The 15497-nt window shown below is 45.4% G+C and overlaps 1 protein-coding gene across 6 annotated transcripts in view; it reads right to left on the reverse strand.

The window, feature by feature from the left end:
• Nucleotides 1–7330: 7330 nt before the first annotated feature.
• LOC106609217 (diacylglycerol kinase iota) overlaps nucleotides 7331–15497 on the reverse strand; it is a 52178-nt gene continuing 44011 nt past the window's right edge. For 3 of the 6 annotated variants that reach the window (XM_045721962.1, XM_045721961.1, XM_045721967.1), the window contains exons 14-33: nucleotides 15482–15497; nucleotides 15208–15286; nucleotides 15055–15110; nucleotides 14804–14866; nucleotides 14366–14439; nucleotides 14074–14185; nucleotides 13741–13827; nucleotides 12027–12139; nucleotides 10831–10893; nucleotides 10264–10364; nucleotides 9756–9835; nucleotides 9573–9617; nucleotides 9417–9486; nucleotides 8985–9144; nucleotides 8804–8829; nucleotides 8592–8629; nucleotides 8328–8448; nucleotides 8173–8209; nucleotides 7798–7897; nucleotides 7331–7455 (exon numbers count right to left, since the gene is read on the reverse strand). The exon at nucleotides 15482–15497 is cut by the window's right edge and continues 110 nt beyond it. In XM_045721962.1, the coding sequence (XP_045577918.1) occupies nucleotides 7339–7455; nucleotides 7798–7897; nucleotides 8173–8209; nucleotides 8328–8448; nucleotides 8592–8629; nucleotides 8804–8829; nucleotides 8985–9144; nucleotides 9417–9486; nucleotides 9573–9617; nucleotides 9756–9835; nucleotides 10264–10364; nucleotides 10831–10893; nucleotides 12027–12139; nucleotides 13741–13827; nucleotides 14074–14185; nucleotides 14366–14439; nucleotides 14804–14866; nucleotides 15055–15110; nucleotides 15208–15286; nucleotides 15482–15497 (1558 nt within the window). In that variant the 3' untranslated portion in view covers nucleotides 7331–7338. The remainder of the gene's footprint in view (nucleotides 7456–7797; nucleotides 7898–8172; nucleotides 8210–8327; nucleotides 8449–8591; nucleotides 8630–8803; nucleotides 8830–8984; nucleotides 9145–9416; nucleotides 9487–9572; nucleotides 9618–9755; nucleotides 9836–10263; nucleotides 10365–10830; nucleotides 10894–12026; nucleotides 12140–13740; nucleotides 13828–14073; nucleotides 14186–14365; nucleotides 14440–14803; nucleotides 14867–15054; nucleotides 15111–15207; nucleotides 15287–15481) is intronic. The other 3 variants (XM_045721963.1, XM_045721965.1, XM_045721966.1) reach the window with 3 other exon arrangements.

Here is a 15497-nt window from a genome sequence, read left to right on the forward strand (position 1 = left end):
TATTAAATACAGTAGCGTTTGCATATTTAATGAATATTCAGACCTTTTTTACTCTCTCGCCGTCCGTCCCACCCACTGTCACCATCTGTATTCATGTGGCATGGAGGTGGGAGGTTGGTGAGGCTGGCATCCGTTGACAGGAGGACGTGACTGGCACACTGATACCTTGACTGGCACACTAAGACCACTGTTCTGTCCTGGCCCTCCACACTGCTTTACAGGCAGGTGATCACACACAGGGCCTGGCCAGGTAAGAGAAGACAGACATCGGGTACTGGGGAGAGAGGGATGTAGGAAATGAGAGCAAGAGAGAGTAGCAGCTATCAAGTGCAACTTTGTTGTGGCAAAAGTTGTTGGAACAAAGCAATAAAGCTGAATTTTTTAAATATTCTATTTGACAGTAAAATGGTCAAAGCATCCCTGAAGCAGACTTCAGAAGTTTATAATTGTACACACCTGTCAAGAAAATACATTCTATGACCCCCCCCCGATTTGTGCTGTTCTAGTTTGGTAATTTAGCCGACCGTCTTATACAGAGCAATTAGGGTTAAGCGCCTTGCTCATTGACGGATTTTTCTCTTAATCAGCTTGGGGATTCGAACAAGCAACCTTTCATTTACTGGCCCAAAGCTCTTGACCACTATGCTACCTGACCTGGTTCATGCATTTAATGCTCTTCGGCTTGCTTTGCGTGCCCCAAGTCCATTAAATGTCTCTAAAGCACAGCACACAGCACAATATTCAACACAGTTCACTGCTTCAATAAATTATGAATCAAATTCAGATCCCTTGGAATTTCAATTGCAGGTGCATCTTGGACGAGTGTGATTTTAATATTGGAGCAAGGCTCCCCCCTAGCGTTAAAAGCTCCTTTAAATCGTGTGAGAATTAAACAGTAGATCAGATCAAATCAAATGTTATTCGTCAGAAATTCGCCAAATACAACGCTTCCTTACGAGCCCCTTCCCAACAATGTGCAGTTAAAAAGTAAGAAAAGATTAGCAAACAAATAACAAAAGGAAATAGTAACACAGTGAAATAACAATAACGAGGGGCTATATACAAGGAGTACCGGTACCGAATCAATGTGCAGGGGTACAAGGTAGTTGAGGTATTTGAGGTAATATGTACATGTAGGTAGGGATAAAAGTGACTAGGGAATCAGGATCGATAGTAAACAAGAGTAGCAGCAGCGTATGTGAAGACTGTGAAAGGGTGTCAATGATGTGTGTGTGTGTTTTGTGCGTGTGAACATATGCGGTGTGAGTGCGTGTGTGTATGTGTGTCTTGGAGTGTCAGTGTAGTATGTGTGAGTGTTTGGGTTGAGCCCAGTGAATGTGCATTGAGTCAGAGAAAGAATGTCAGTGCAAATAAAACTACAAAGGCGCACACACACACACACACACACACACACACACACACACACACACACACACACACACACACACACACACACACACACACACATCAATTTAATGCATATTAATACATATTGTCATCACTATTGATAAGTGCCTTATTTCAACTAGAGTAATTCAGCTACAGTTGAAGTCGGAAGTTCACATACACTTATGACTTGGAGTCATTAAAACTAGTTTTTCAACCACTCCACACATTTCTTGTTAACAAACTATAGTTTTGGCAAGTCAGTTAGGACATCTACCTTGTGCATGACACAAGTAATTTTTCCAACAATTGTTTACAGACAGATTATTTCACTTATAAATCACTGTATCACAATTCCAGTGGGCCAGAAGTTTACATTCATTAAGTTGACTGTGCCTTTAAACAGCTTGGAAAATTCTAGAAAATGATGTCATGGCTTTAGAAGCTTCTGATAGGCTAATTTACATCATCTGAGTCAATCGGAGGTGTACCTGTGGATGTATTTCAAGGCCTACCTTCAAACTAAGTGCCTCTTTGCTTGACATCATGGGAAAATCAAAAGAAATCAGCCAAGACCTCCACAAGTCTGGTTCATCCTTGGGAGCAATTTCCAAATGCCTGAAGGAACCACATTCATCTGTACAAACAATAGTACGCAAGTATAAACACCATGGGACCACGCAGCCGTCATACCGCTCAGGAAGGAGACGTGTTCTGTCTTCTAGAGATGAACGTACTTTGGTGCGAAAAATGCAAATCAATCCCAGAACAACAGCAAAGGACCTTGTGAAGATGCTGGAGGAAACAGCTACAAAAGTATCTTTAGCCACAGTAAAACGAGTCCTATATCGACATAACCTGAAAGGCCGCTCAGCAAGAAGCCACTGCTCCAAAACCGCAATAAAAAAAGACAGACTATGGTTTGCAACTGCACATGGGGACAAAAATTGTACTTTTTGGAGAAATGTCCTCTGGTCTGATGAAACAACAATAGAACTGTTTGGCCATAATGACCATCGTTATGTTTGGAGGAAAAAGGGGGAGGCTTGCAAGCCGAAGAACACCATCCCAACCGTGAAGCACAGGGGTGGCAGCGACATGTTGTAGAGGTGCTTTGCTGCATTAGGGACTGGTGCACTTCACAAAATAGATGGCTTCATGAGGCAGGAAAATTATGTGGATATATTGAAGCAACATCTCAAGACTTCAGTCAGGAAGTTAAAGTTTGGTCGCAAATGGGTCTTCCATATGGACAATGACCCCAAGCATACTTCCAAAGTTGTGGCAAAATGGCTTAAGGACAACAAAGTCAAGGTATTGGAGTGGCCATCACAAAGCCCTGACCTCAATTCTATAGAAAATTTGTGGGCAGAACTGAAAAAGCATGTGCGAGCAAGGAGGCCTACAAACCTGACTCAGTTACACCAGCTCTGTCAGGAGGAAGGCCAAAATTCACCCAATTTATTGTGGGAAGCTTGTGGAAGGCTACCCGAAACATTTGACCCAAGTTGAACAATTTAAAGGTAATGCTACCAAATACTAATTGAGTGTATGTAAACTTCTGATCCACTGGAAATGTGATGAAAGAAATAAAAGCTGAAATAAATAATTCTCTCTACTATTATTCTGACATTTCACATTCTTAAAATATAGTGGTGATCCTAAGTGACCTAAGACAGGGAATTTTTACTAGGATTAAATGTCAGGAATTGTGAAAAACTGTATTTGTCCAAGGTGTATGTAAACTTCTGACTTCAACTGTATTATTGTCTGCTATTACTGAAGCGTCACCCTCACCTTTTGTCTCCTTGTCTCCAGGGGCTGTTTGTACCTGTAAGCTCCCATTTCCTGGGTGTCATCAATCACAGTACAACTCTGTATGGAGGTCAAGTACACAAAGGACCTACCTCACCTCCATCATACTACAACCCTTGGAGGGACAGTAATAATCAAATCACTCAAGGCCTGCACATAGCCTCTCTGTCCATTGAGTGCTAGGAAGAATCTATCATTCATTCAAATAACTTATATAGGTTACACATAGACTTGACATTCCCATAGATAGAATATGCATTACTGTAAGTGGAATGGACATGATATCTAGATAGCTAGTTATCATGTCATCTAATGGTACATTTGCATATGACTGCAGGAACATGTATTTACCCCCATTCCACTCCAATCCAGTAGGTGGCAGGATTGCACAAACCCAATAAACCTTTGCTGTCATCTAGTGGACACATTGCTCTATTGCCCTCAGCTATGTTTAGACTATTGTGGTCCACGTTTGCCGTGCTCTTGTGTACTATAAAATAGATGACTCTCCTATTCTTAGCACTTTGCCCAGTCATATTCGAGATTAGAACCACCTTTCTAGGGGTTCTTATGCTTCTAGCCTTGATTTGCATTTTTGATAACATATCTACAGTATTTCACTTTTTAATGTTACATAGTACAGCTTAATAGGTGTAGTGCAATGAATTATGTAAACACTCCCTCTTCAAATCAGGGTTGATTGGAAAAAGCTGTTCAAAAGAGGACATTGTAGTATCATATCTTTGTACTCCTCCCTGATGAAGGCCACGCAGCGGAAACGAGTCAGCGTTGTTTCCATTGAACATGCCATACAAATTAAGGCATTTTAAGGAATCATACGAAGAAGTGCCTTGGTCCTCCTTTCTTCTTCGAAACCCTACAAACAGTTGATTAAAACGAACAAAACTATGACACTGCAACAAGATGTTTCAATGAAAACTTTAATCTTCTTCTAAAATGATACGATTATTCAGATGTTACAATTGTACACCCCGGCATGCTTTATATGCCTCTCAAATGTAATTTTATTTCCCTAAATAATTTGCAGGACATTTAACAGTTAACAACAGTGATTTTGGATGAAAACCTTTTAAGTCCTGTTGGAAGATATCTGTGGGAGAAGAGTGTTTTTGGTTTGAGGTCAGATTATTTCAGAAAGTCCTTGTAATATCTGTAACATCTTTGTTACTGTAACACCGAAAGACTCAATATGGCACTAACCAATCCCTGTGGAAAAATGGGATTGAGAGAAATCAGTGTAAACTGAAATTAAGCTAAAGAAATCTAGAAGTAGTAGTCCCCAGTATGACCAGCAGCTACTATCCTCCATGTCTGGGCCTTATCAATGCCCTGTAGTACTGGGTATTACTGGGTTATAAGAGGGTAAATGTCAGACCTAGGTCCAATACGTTAAATACTTGAGGTGCACTTAATTTAGCTTGACTAGCATGCAGGTTGGGTGGAGTTTGCACTTTTGCTACTATTCTATTGGTTCCATTGTACCAGACAAGCAAAGCACACCTCCAGTATTTGACACAGACACCGGTCTGAATCACTATCATTACAGGTTATCTAACAGGCACACTGCGGAGACTAACTGACTACTGATAAGGTCTCTCAGTAGACTGAATATACAGCATTCCCACTACGTTCTCCACCTATTATATTCTCTAAGGATATTCCCTAGGTTATTCCCTAGGGTTAGGGGCAGGCTACCTTGATATTCAACCACACTAGTGTTCAAATTCATCTTCATAGACACTATGAAGGTTGGGAGACTTCAAGAGACTCTCCTCACAGGCCCTCAATACTGTGACCGCACTGTGACATCACGTCAACGACCAATCAAAACACAGGAAACTTTGTCAGAGGCAGCACTATACGACTTTTAGAGAATACAAAATAAACAACAACATTCAAGTAATCCCATGGTCTGAAAAATACAAAAGCAAAAGTAGAACCATTAAACATTTCAAACCTTACCCATATACTTAGGTATAAAACTATTCAAATCTTAATAATTATAATAACAAAACAATAACAATGTCAGTTTGGGATGCCATTATTATGTGGTAGCAACTTCTAAGGAGGTCAGAAAAATGGCATGCACAACAATGTTGAATAATAAAGAACACAAAATAATACAAAATAATTTCCAATCTATTCATAATAATCATAAATAATGGATGTTTGTCTCATAGAGATAGATAGAGGACTCATCTTTGTATCTGTGCCATAATGGCATATGTGACTGCATGGGCATCTCCATTTTAGAGTAGTCAATTTTCTTCTCAATTTGTATTTGAAAAAAAGCGAAAAGCTAGTATTGGTGATTTACCACCACCTGCAGTTCTAGAATCCTGAACAAAATCTTGTGTGTCATTTATTTATTGTGGCCACTAGATGGCAGTAATATATCTTAAAGCCATTTGCAAACCATTGGCAACCCAATTTGAAGAAGTGGAAGACAATGCTCGGATCATTGGCTGAAAGTCCCAACCATAGGAATCCCCACCCAGTTGACTAAAAGAAAATGGTTGAAAACATAATGGAAATTCCCATGCTAAAACGGGTTATATTCATTTAGATTCCTCTATCTATCTCTATGGTTTATCGGGCTAAGCACATCCAGGCAGGATAGTGGGGGATGGAGGGAGGCAGAACAACATAAAAACATTTCAATTTCCCAGGTCATATTCGACCACTGGTAGACGCTGAATAAATAAAACAAGGTCAAGTACTAAAATACATCTGTCATGGTTTTCAGAACAGTCATCTTAACACATTACAGCTGTTTTTACAACACCTAACAGTAGTTTTAGTGTTTAAATCATATAAACTAAACCCACCCCTTTGAGGTGTCCACAATAACAGAAACACAGCCACACACACACACACACACCAGCACGGTAAGAAATTGCACATTCAACACTCCTTGGTGCCAGAAAGGACTGTTAAAACATTAATGTAATGTAAACATGAATAGAGAAATGCACAAATGTCATTCATTCATATTGCATTGAATATGGCTCAATTTTTTTTTTAACTCTTCCCTCTCAAGCAGCCCCCCACACACACACACACACACACACACACACACACACACACACACACACACACACACACACACACACACACACACACACACACACACACACACACACACACTACACTCCCCCTCTGTCTCTCCATCACACAAACACGCACATGCACGCACACGCAAGTCTTAAAGAACTGAACACACAAACACACACACACACACACACACACACACACACACACACACACACACACAGTCTGTAGGTATGTACATGCTGCTCGGGTAGAGCTCTAGGTTGGGTGTGTAATGGGTCCCCGGAACTGCATGGAGAATCTGTCCGTCTCTCTTTTCGTTGTCTGCCTAGCTGTCTGTCCACTCATCTCAGTCCCACACTGGCCTCCAGGGGGGAGTTGTGGAGGCTTAGAATTGGTTGTCTACAAGCCCAGCAGTGTGGTTGGGATAGCAGTAGTGGTATCCTAATGTAGCAGTGGTAGTAGTATGGAGGGTGCTGGGTGCTGTCCCTGCCTCACAGTGCTGCGTGTCGTTGGCACACGTCTGAATGATTCACAAAGGCCTTCTGGGAAATACATACATTGAAACTATGTACGCGGTTTAACCGTGGTTGAACCGCGTTGGTACAGTATGTAAGGCTGCAGGGCCGCACTGAGAGAGAGGGCATGTGTGTCTGCGGACCCTCACCTCTGATCCCTGACCCCTAACCCCCTGAACCCTAACCTAGCCCAGACCGTGGCATTCAGTGAACAACAGGCAACTCCATACCCCCAACACTCCCATACGTTTACAATCAATCAATAAATAAATAAAAGAAATAATAAATAATGATTTTGATGAAACATTTTCCTGTGCAGGATAGAGCAGAGTAATGCTGATGATGGAGTCTAAAGCGCGTCAGGCTGCTCCTGTCTGTCCATCCGTCTGTCCATCCCTCAGTCAATCTATGGAGGTGAAGGGGGCTTACCTCTCTCCTCCATCTCTCATCCTCTTCTCTCTGTCCCCTCTCTCCGTGTGAAGTCTTCTCTCTCTCTCTCTCTCTCTCTCTCTCTCTCTCTCTCGCTCTCTTCTCTTCTCTCTCTCTCTCATACAGCAGTCTCTAGATCTTCGTGGGAGACAGTGGTAGGGAGCTGTTTGCTGGTCAGGTAGGAGGCCAGCTCTTGGTCCCCCGCATCACGAGCTTGCTCCACTGGGGTCTTACCCTGTGAACACACACAGACACACACGTGTGTGGCTACTTACACTCCGTTAAACAAACTCTCTCATGTGCGACCTTTGTGTGTGCAAGTGTGTGTGTGTCTGTGTGTGTTCGTGCTGTACGGTACAAGTGTGTGTGTGTGTGTGTGTGTGTGTACTGTGCGTGTCGTGTCTGTGTACTGTGTGTGTGTGTGTGTGTGTGTGTGTGTGTGTGTGTGTGTGTGTGTGTGTGTGTGTGTGTGTGTGTGTGTGTGTGTGTGTGTGTGTGTACTGTGTGTGTACTGTGTGTGTACTGTGTGTGTACTGTGTGTGTGTGCAGTATGTGTGTGTGTGTGTGAGGTTTTAACCTTGAAATTGGTCTTGATGAGGGAAGCTCCGGAGTCCATGAGAAGATGACACACAGCGTGATGCTTCCGAGAGGCTGCTTTGTGCAAGGCAGTATCTCCTCTGAAAACACACACACACACACACACACACACACACACACACACACACACACACACACACACACACACACACACACACACACACACACGAGCACACGAGCACACACACACACACGAGCACACACGAGCACACACATGAGCACACACTTCACGCAAGCTACAGGCTGCCTGATCCGTTTGAGGTATAGCAAAGTTACTTTAGGCACAGAAACAAGACATTCTTCAACGTTAGACCGTCAGATAGACAACAAAGCCATAAGACAGTGGGTGACTTACGTTTCTCTGTTGGTTAAATCCAGGAGCACCTTTGACCCTAAAAGAAAATAAACAGAGCAAACATTTTAGCAAACATCAGAGGTTTGCAAAAAATCTCTTTTGACAGATGCAATAAGAAGCAACACACACGCACACACACACAAGCACACACTCACCGTGTTCCAGTATGAAGCGGACCACTTCAGTGTGTCCGTGCTGAGAGGCCAGGTGTAGTGCACTACAACCAGTAGAATCCCTCACCAGGAGGCTGGTCCCGCGAAAGAAGCTGCCCGACAACTGAAAGAGAGACAGGAAGAACACAGTTATGAGAGAAACATATGTATCGACTTCAGTAGCGCATATTACGTCAGGAATGGCTTTTGAGCTCTTTCTAGTAAGACAGCCAGATGTTTGCTAGGGAGAAGGTCGAGGTATCTAACCGTATTCAGGTCCCCAGAGGAGGCAGCCGTCAGCAGTGCTAAAGAACACACACACACACACACACACACACACACACACACACACACACACACACACACACACACACACACACACGCATCACTATCAGTTAGACAATGTTATAGGGTTACGTGTGCGTTAACAGGAATGGGTTTAGAAATGTTCCTCTCTCAAAAGACGTAAAATATCCCACCTTGTTCCTCAGACGTCAGAGGGCTCCTGTACCAGAGAGACAAATAGATGAAAGGACTGCGACTCTCAACATGAAATAACGTTAGAGCTGTGTGTGTGTGTGTATGCACGCGTTTACACATCTGTGTATGTGAGTATGTGTGTGTGGTGTCTCTCTCGCTCCCTCTTTCTCTGTCTCTCACCCAGAGTTGGGCTCCACCACCAGGTCAGGCATGCCTGTGGCCGGTCCCCCCGCTAGTCCATCGTGGTCCAGGATAAACACCTCTTCCTGGCAGATTTCTGTCACATAGTGCAGGTGCTCCTGGGCCTTGTCTATACGGTAGAAACGGTCTGCAGACGTAGCTGGGGAAAGGAGACTTTGTTTAGAGAGACGATGTGAAAGGAGAGAACCGTTTACGGTCACACAGTCGATGTCTTACAGTCACACAGTCATACCGTGCTGAACAAACCTTACGCAGAGACTTCAGAGTCCCACTTTACATAAGGAATAACGGACGGAGATATGTGTATATACAAGTAGGCTAAAGCTCTGGCACATTTACAGAAACGCGGATTCATGTTTTGACCCCGTTTTGACCCCTAGGCGAGTGACGTCACTGACTGATGTCACTCACAGTCCAGGAAGCTCCAGTTGGGCGACAGCCTGTGGGCGGAGCCAGGTCGCGGTAGACCTCGACACTCATCCTACAGAAAGGGGAGGGAAGGGTTCAATAACGACTCACTGATAACATAGTCAGACATAGTAGATGGAAAGGTAGACAGACAGGAACCTGGTAATGCACTCGGTGGCCAGCAGATGGCGTCTGATGAAGATCCTGTTAGAAACAGGAGAGCCCAGCAGTGTTTCAGAAAATACAACAATCGTCAAAGCCAAATCCTATTGGTGCGAGTGTGTGTGTGTGTGTGTGTGTGTGTGTGGTGCAAGTGTGTCACGTGTCTGCGTGTGTTCTCACCTCCTGTAGCCTGTCTATGTAGAGTCTGCAGGTCTCCAGGTCACAGTCCCCTCTCACCACCACAATCCCCACGGCGATCGCTGCAACACACACACACGCGCGCACACACAGACAGACACACACTTTGTTAACATCTTTCCTGGCTGCAGGACACACACATGGGGACTAGAGGCTGCTGCCTATACAGAGACTTGAAATCACTGGCCACTTTAATAAAGGCACACTGGTCACTTTAATAATGTTTACATATTTTGTATTACTCATCTTATATGTATATACTGTATTCTATACTATCTACTGTATCTTAGACTATGCCGCTCTGACATTGCTCGTCCATATCTTTATATATTCTTAATTCCATTTCTTTATTTAGATTTGTGTGCATTGTGTGTATTGTTGCGACACCGTTAGGTATTACTTGTTAGAGATTACTGCACGTGCACGTGACCAATACCATTTGACTTGATTTGACGGACGCTTCAACAAGGACACGCAGACACACACTCACAGATGTCTCGGAGCCGTTCCTTGTCGAACTGCAGTCTGTCGTGGTCCTGCAGACTGATCCGGTTGACCCTGAGGCGCAGGCGCTCGGGGACGGCATGGGGGCTGGAGGAACACACACACGCGCACGCTGAAACATCTCAATCATCATGACGCACTTCTTTACTCCATTCCAATCTGTTCAGTACCCGGAAGCAAATAGGATGTGTGTATTTTTCGTTTTTTCTCATTGATTGCGATCTAGCAACGCCAGGATAGATTACACTGTGCTACATGTACTGTAGACAGAACAGTACAGAGCACAGAGCAGGACAGGGTGGACTCCCACAGAGACAGACACGAGGAGACAGCACACCGACAGGTTAGAAAGGGTTCGGCATGCAGCGGCAACCATATACTTTAGACGTCAGACCCACTTACTGTACACGGGTACTCGGCACACGAGCGCAAACACAAACAAATAACTTAACTCTCTTTTTCTCACTCGGTTTCTCTCCGTCTTTCTCTCTCTCTCTCTCTCTCTCTCAGACACTCTCTCAAACACGCCGGCGCGCAGGGTTAAAGTACTTACACAGAGAAGGAGTCGGGGGGAGCAGAAAGACGGCGCAGGTCTGCTGCACACACTTTCTGAATACTGCAGTCGTGCACGCACACACAACAGGGCAGGGCGAGTGCGGGGGAGGGGGGACGACACACACAGGCCCAGAGGGGAGTCGGGTAAATATCAAGGAAAGAGAGAGGGACAGAGGAGTACACACGAAGGTGAGAAGTGAGGTGAAGAAAGAAAAGACGAAAAAGAACAGCAGATGATGAAGACATGGATGAAGCCCATGACAGACTTGAGTAGTATTGCAGAACACTAAGGCAACAACTAGGCACAGCTGTAGCTGTGTTACTGTAGCTGAGTAGAACCACAGTGAGTGAAGAGCAACACACACACACACACACACACACACACACACACACACACACACACACACACACACACACACACACACACACACACACACACACACACACACACACACACACACACACAACGGCAGCTAGATACACACACAGGCATTAGTGCTGTTGGGACGACCTGCTAACAGGTGGTCGTAAGCGGAACAGCCGGTTAGAGGAGAAACTAACAGTGTGAAGGGAAATATAATGAGACAAAGCCCTGAAAAAGACCAAGAAAATGAGCTGTGGGCGTGTGTGCGTACAGCAGCAGTGAGTTTACACCTTGACAGATGTTACACTGAGGCAGTGCCTAGTTTGACCCTGTTTCTCCTTGGTGTATGCTTCTTCCCAACAGAATGCAGCCACGGCATCATCAAAAACTACCACTGGCTTTCGTAATCGGTGTAAACGTACACTTAGACCCATTCATAGTGTCTGTAGCCCTGGGGAGCTATGTGACTCGCTCACTAGGGCAGGACTCTGACTTTACCCTGGCCTAGTTCCACAGGAAGAAGGATGTGTGTGTCAGCTTGGGGATGCGAACCACCCACCGCTCGCTTACTGGTCTCAACCGCTAGGCTACCTGCCAGTCCTCTAGCCATTCTCTTAAGAGAGTGTGTGTGTGATTCACTCGTTGAGTGAGGGCAGTGAGGTCTTGATCCCTAGTGCTATATTGGACTATATCCTTAGTGTGTGTGTGTGTGTGTGTGTGTGTGTGTGTGTGTGTGTGTGTGTGTGTGTGTGTGTGTGTGTGTGTGTGTGTGTGTGTGTGTGTGTGTGTGTGTGTGTGTGTGTGTGTGTGTGTGTGTGTGTGACACTCACTCATTGAGCAGGGGTACTGAGGTGCGTCTCTTGCTCTTCTGTACCATGTTGGCCTGGTTGCGTAGGGAGATCCGGAGGGTTGAGGGGGCCAAGCGACACGGCTCTCCATCCACCTACACACATGCGCGCCCAGACACACAGACACACACACTGCATATCAAATACATTCTGACTGGCGGTTGTATCTCTGCAGCATGGGCCTGTGTTGTATCTCTGCAGCATGGGCCTGTGTTGTATCTCTGTAGCATGGGCCTGTGTTGTATCTCTGCAGCATGGGCCTGTGTTGTATCTCTGCAGCATGAGCCTGTGTTGTATCTCTGCAGCATGGGCCTGTGTTGTATCTCTGCAGCATGGGCCTGTGTTGTATCTCTGTAGCATGGGCCGGTGTTGTATCTCTGTAGCATGGGCCTGTGTTGTATCTCTGCAGCATGGGCCTGTGTTGTATCTCTGTAGCATGGGCCGGTGTTGTATCTCTGTAGCATGGGCCTGTGTTGTATCTCTGCAGCATGGGCCTGTGTTGTATCTCTGTAGCATGGGCCTGTGCTGTATCTCTGTAGCATGGGCCTGTGTTGTATCTCTGCAGCATGGGCCTGTGTTGTATCTCTGCAGCATGGGTCTGTGTTGTATCTCTGCAGCATGGGCCTGTGTTGTATCTCTGCAGCATGGGCCTGTGTTGTATCTCTGCAGCATGGGCCTGTGTTGTATCTCTGCAGCATGGGCCTGTGTTGTATCTCTGTAGCATGGGCCTGTGTTGTATCTCTGTAGCATGGGTCTGTGTTGTATCTCTGTAGCATGGGCCTGTGTTATACACTTGTCTGTTTGTGGCCCTCCTATTAGCGTGCACGATTCTTGCCATTCTCCTTTGACCTCTCTCATCAACTAGCTGTTTTCCCCATCAGGGCTGCTGCTGACTGGATGTTTTTTGTTTGTCGCACCATTCTCGGTAAACCGTAGACACCATCGTGCGTGAAAAACCCAGGAGGGCGGCTGATTCTGGATACTGGATCCGGCGTGCCTGGCACCGACGATCATACCACGCTCAAAGTCGATTCGGTCACTCGTTTTACCCATTGTAACGTTCATTCGAACAGTAACTGAACGCCTCAATGCCTAAAAATGCATGCATTGTCTAACATAATGTCCTACGAGTGTCATCTGATGGAGATTGTAAAAGGTTAGTGCATCATTTTAGCTGGTTTTATGGTTTTGGTGACCCTGTCTTTGAATTGACAAAACATTACACACAACTCTTGTAAATGTACTGTCCTAACATACTCTAAATTTATGCTTTCGCCGTAAAACCTTTTTGAAATCGTAAAACGTGGTTAGATTAAGGAGGTGTTTATCTTTCAAAGGGTGTAAAATAGTTGTATGTTTGAAAAATTTGAATTTTGACATTTATTTGGATTCAAATTTGCCGCTCTTGAAATGCACCTGCTGTTGATGGAGTGCACCACGGGTGGGACGCCTGCGTCCCACCTAGCCCATAGAGGTTAATATTCTAATTCCATGAATTCCATTGATTCCTATGGAGGACTGCTCCATCTGGGGAGTGCCAATATGGCCGACCGGTGGCTTCAAAGCCAATAAATAGTATTAGCAATCCAGGGTTTATCTACATCATCGGTTGTATCACTAGTGTGGGCCTGTGTTATATATCTGTAGTATGGGCCTGTGTTGTATCCAATTAGTGTTGGCCTGTGTGATATCTCACCTGTACAGCGATGGTCTTAAAGGTGGTCAGAGTCACCTCTCTACACTGGTGCAGCCTCTCACCATGACCTCCTACCTGCAGTGCCGCCTAGGGGACAGGAAGAAGAAATACACAATTTTGAATAGTCTCTCACACACACGTGCACTCACACACACACACACACACACACACACACACACACACACACACACACACACACACACACACACACACACACACACACACACACACACACACACACACACACAGAAAAACACACACGCGCGCGCACTCTAAAACAAACACTCTCTCACACACACACCCACACACGTGCACAAACACACACACACTCACAAGGGAGGACATGGTGAAGCCGATGACTTCAATACAGCCGTCGTCATGGCGCTGAGGCTCAAAGTCCCGGTGGTCTCCTGTGTTCCCCCACGGCATGGTGCCTGCACAGTACCTACACACACACACACACACACACACTTTTTAAAACATACATAATCCTCAAACACTCCATCACCAAAAAAAAACACAGTATGGTGCATGCATAAAACTATGGGGTAGGTTATGGACAGACAACAGATCTACCAACAGCGTCAGATAGACACAAGGTCACCTGGGTGTATTGAATAGCTACCTGGGGATGTTTAAGAAGACGATGCACTGGAACTTCTGCTCCTGGATCTTAGGAGTGAGATCCGTCCCGTCACACTGGTACAGAGAAATAGAGGTTTCACTGAGTCCAGATAATGAATGTAGAGAGATTCCAGTTCCTGAGCCAGGGACCTGTCCAGTCGCAGGTTTATTATCAGGCTGTCAGGACCCTCTAACCCAAACTGTCAGCCTGTGACACTGTGTTGTGTGTGTGTGTGTGTGTGTGTGTGTGTGTGTGTGTGTGTGTGTGTGTGTGTGTGTGTGTGTGTGTGTGTGTGTGTGTGTGTGTGTGTGTGTGAGACACACCACCACTCTGACAGCCTGGTTTGAGCAGATCCGTGTGTGTGTGTGTGTGTGTGTGTGTGTGTGTATGTATGTGTGTGCGTGCGTGTTTGTGTGTGTGTGTGTGTGAGACACTCACCACCACTCTGACGTGTTTAGACAAATCCCTGGAGCTCCTCTGGAGGAAGTCAGAGAATGCAGCCTGACAGGAAGCAGAGACAACTCATTACATTCTATATACGCCTTTCTCCCCTCTCTCTACACCTCGCTCTCTCGCTCTATTCATTCCTCTTCTCTACCCTCCCTCCAAATCCCTCCACATCCCTCTCCTCATCCCTTTCCCTCCTCGCCACATTCAGTAATGTGGTGTTAAGTCTGTCAGGTACTCACCCCTGCATAGAACATCTTGTTGCGGAAGCGGCTGTTGAATTTCTCAGGGTTGGCTTCTGCAGGGAGGAGGTACAACAGTTAGAGTCGGTGTCCTACTGTAGTCAGACAGCTAAAGGAACAATGCTTCTAGTCCTGAGAGACAGTACTGCTCACCTCTGGATTCGTGGAACTCCAGTGTGACGTTGGCATCGAAGCCCAGGCTGAAGTAGTTGTTGAACACATTCAGTGGGAGCTGGAGACATACAGAGAGATGTAGAGTGAAAAAGAGGGGAGCACACAAAAGAGGTACAAAATCAGTTTAAATAAGGTTGAACTATGCTTTCCCTCACCGTCCATATCACTCAGACCACGAGACAGCCATACCACTGACCCCTCCCTTGACCATTCACCCCTACCCCTGACCCCTAACCTCTGACCCCAAACAGACCTTCTGTGTGCCCTCC

Source organism: Salmo salar, chromosome ssa07, assembly GCF_905237065.1.
Source record: "Salmo salar chromosome ssa07, Ssal_v3.1, whole genome shotgun sequence".
NCBI classification, from domain to species: Eukaryota; Metazoa; Chordata; class Actinopteri; order Salmoniformes; family Salmonidae; genus Salmo; species Salmo salar.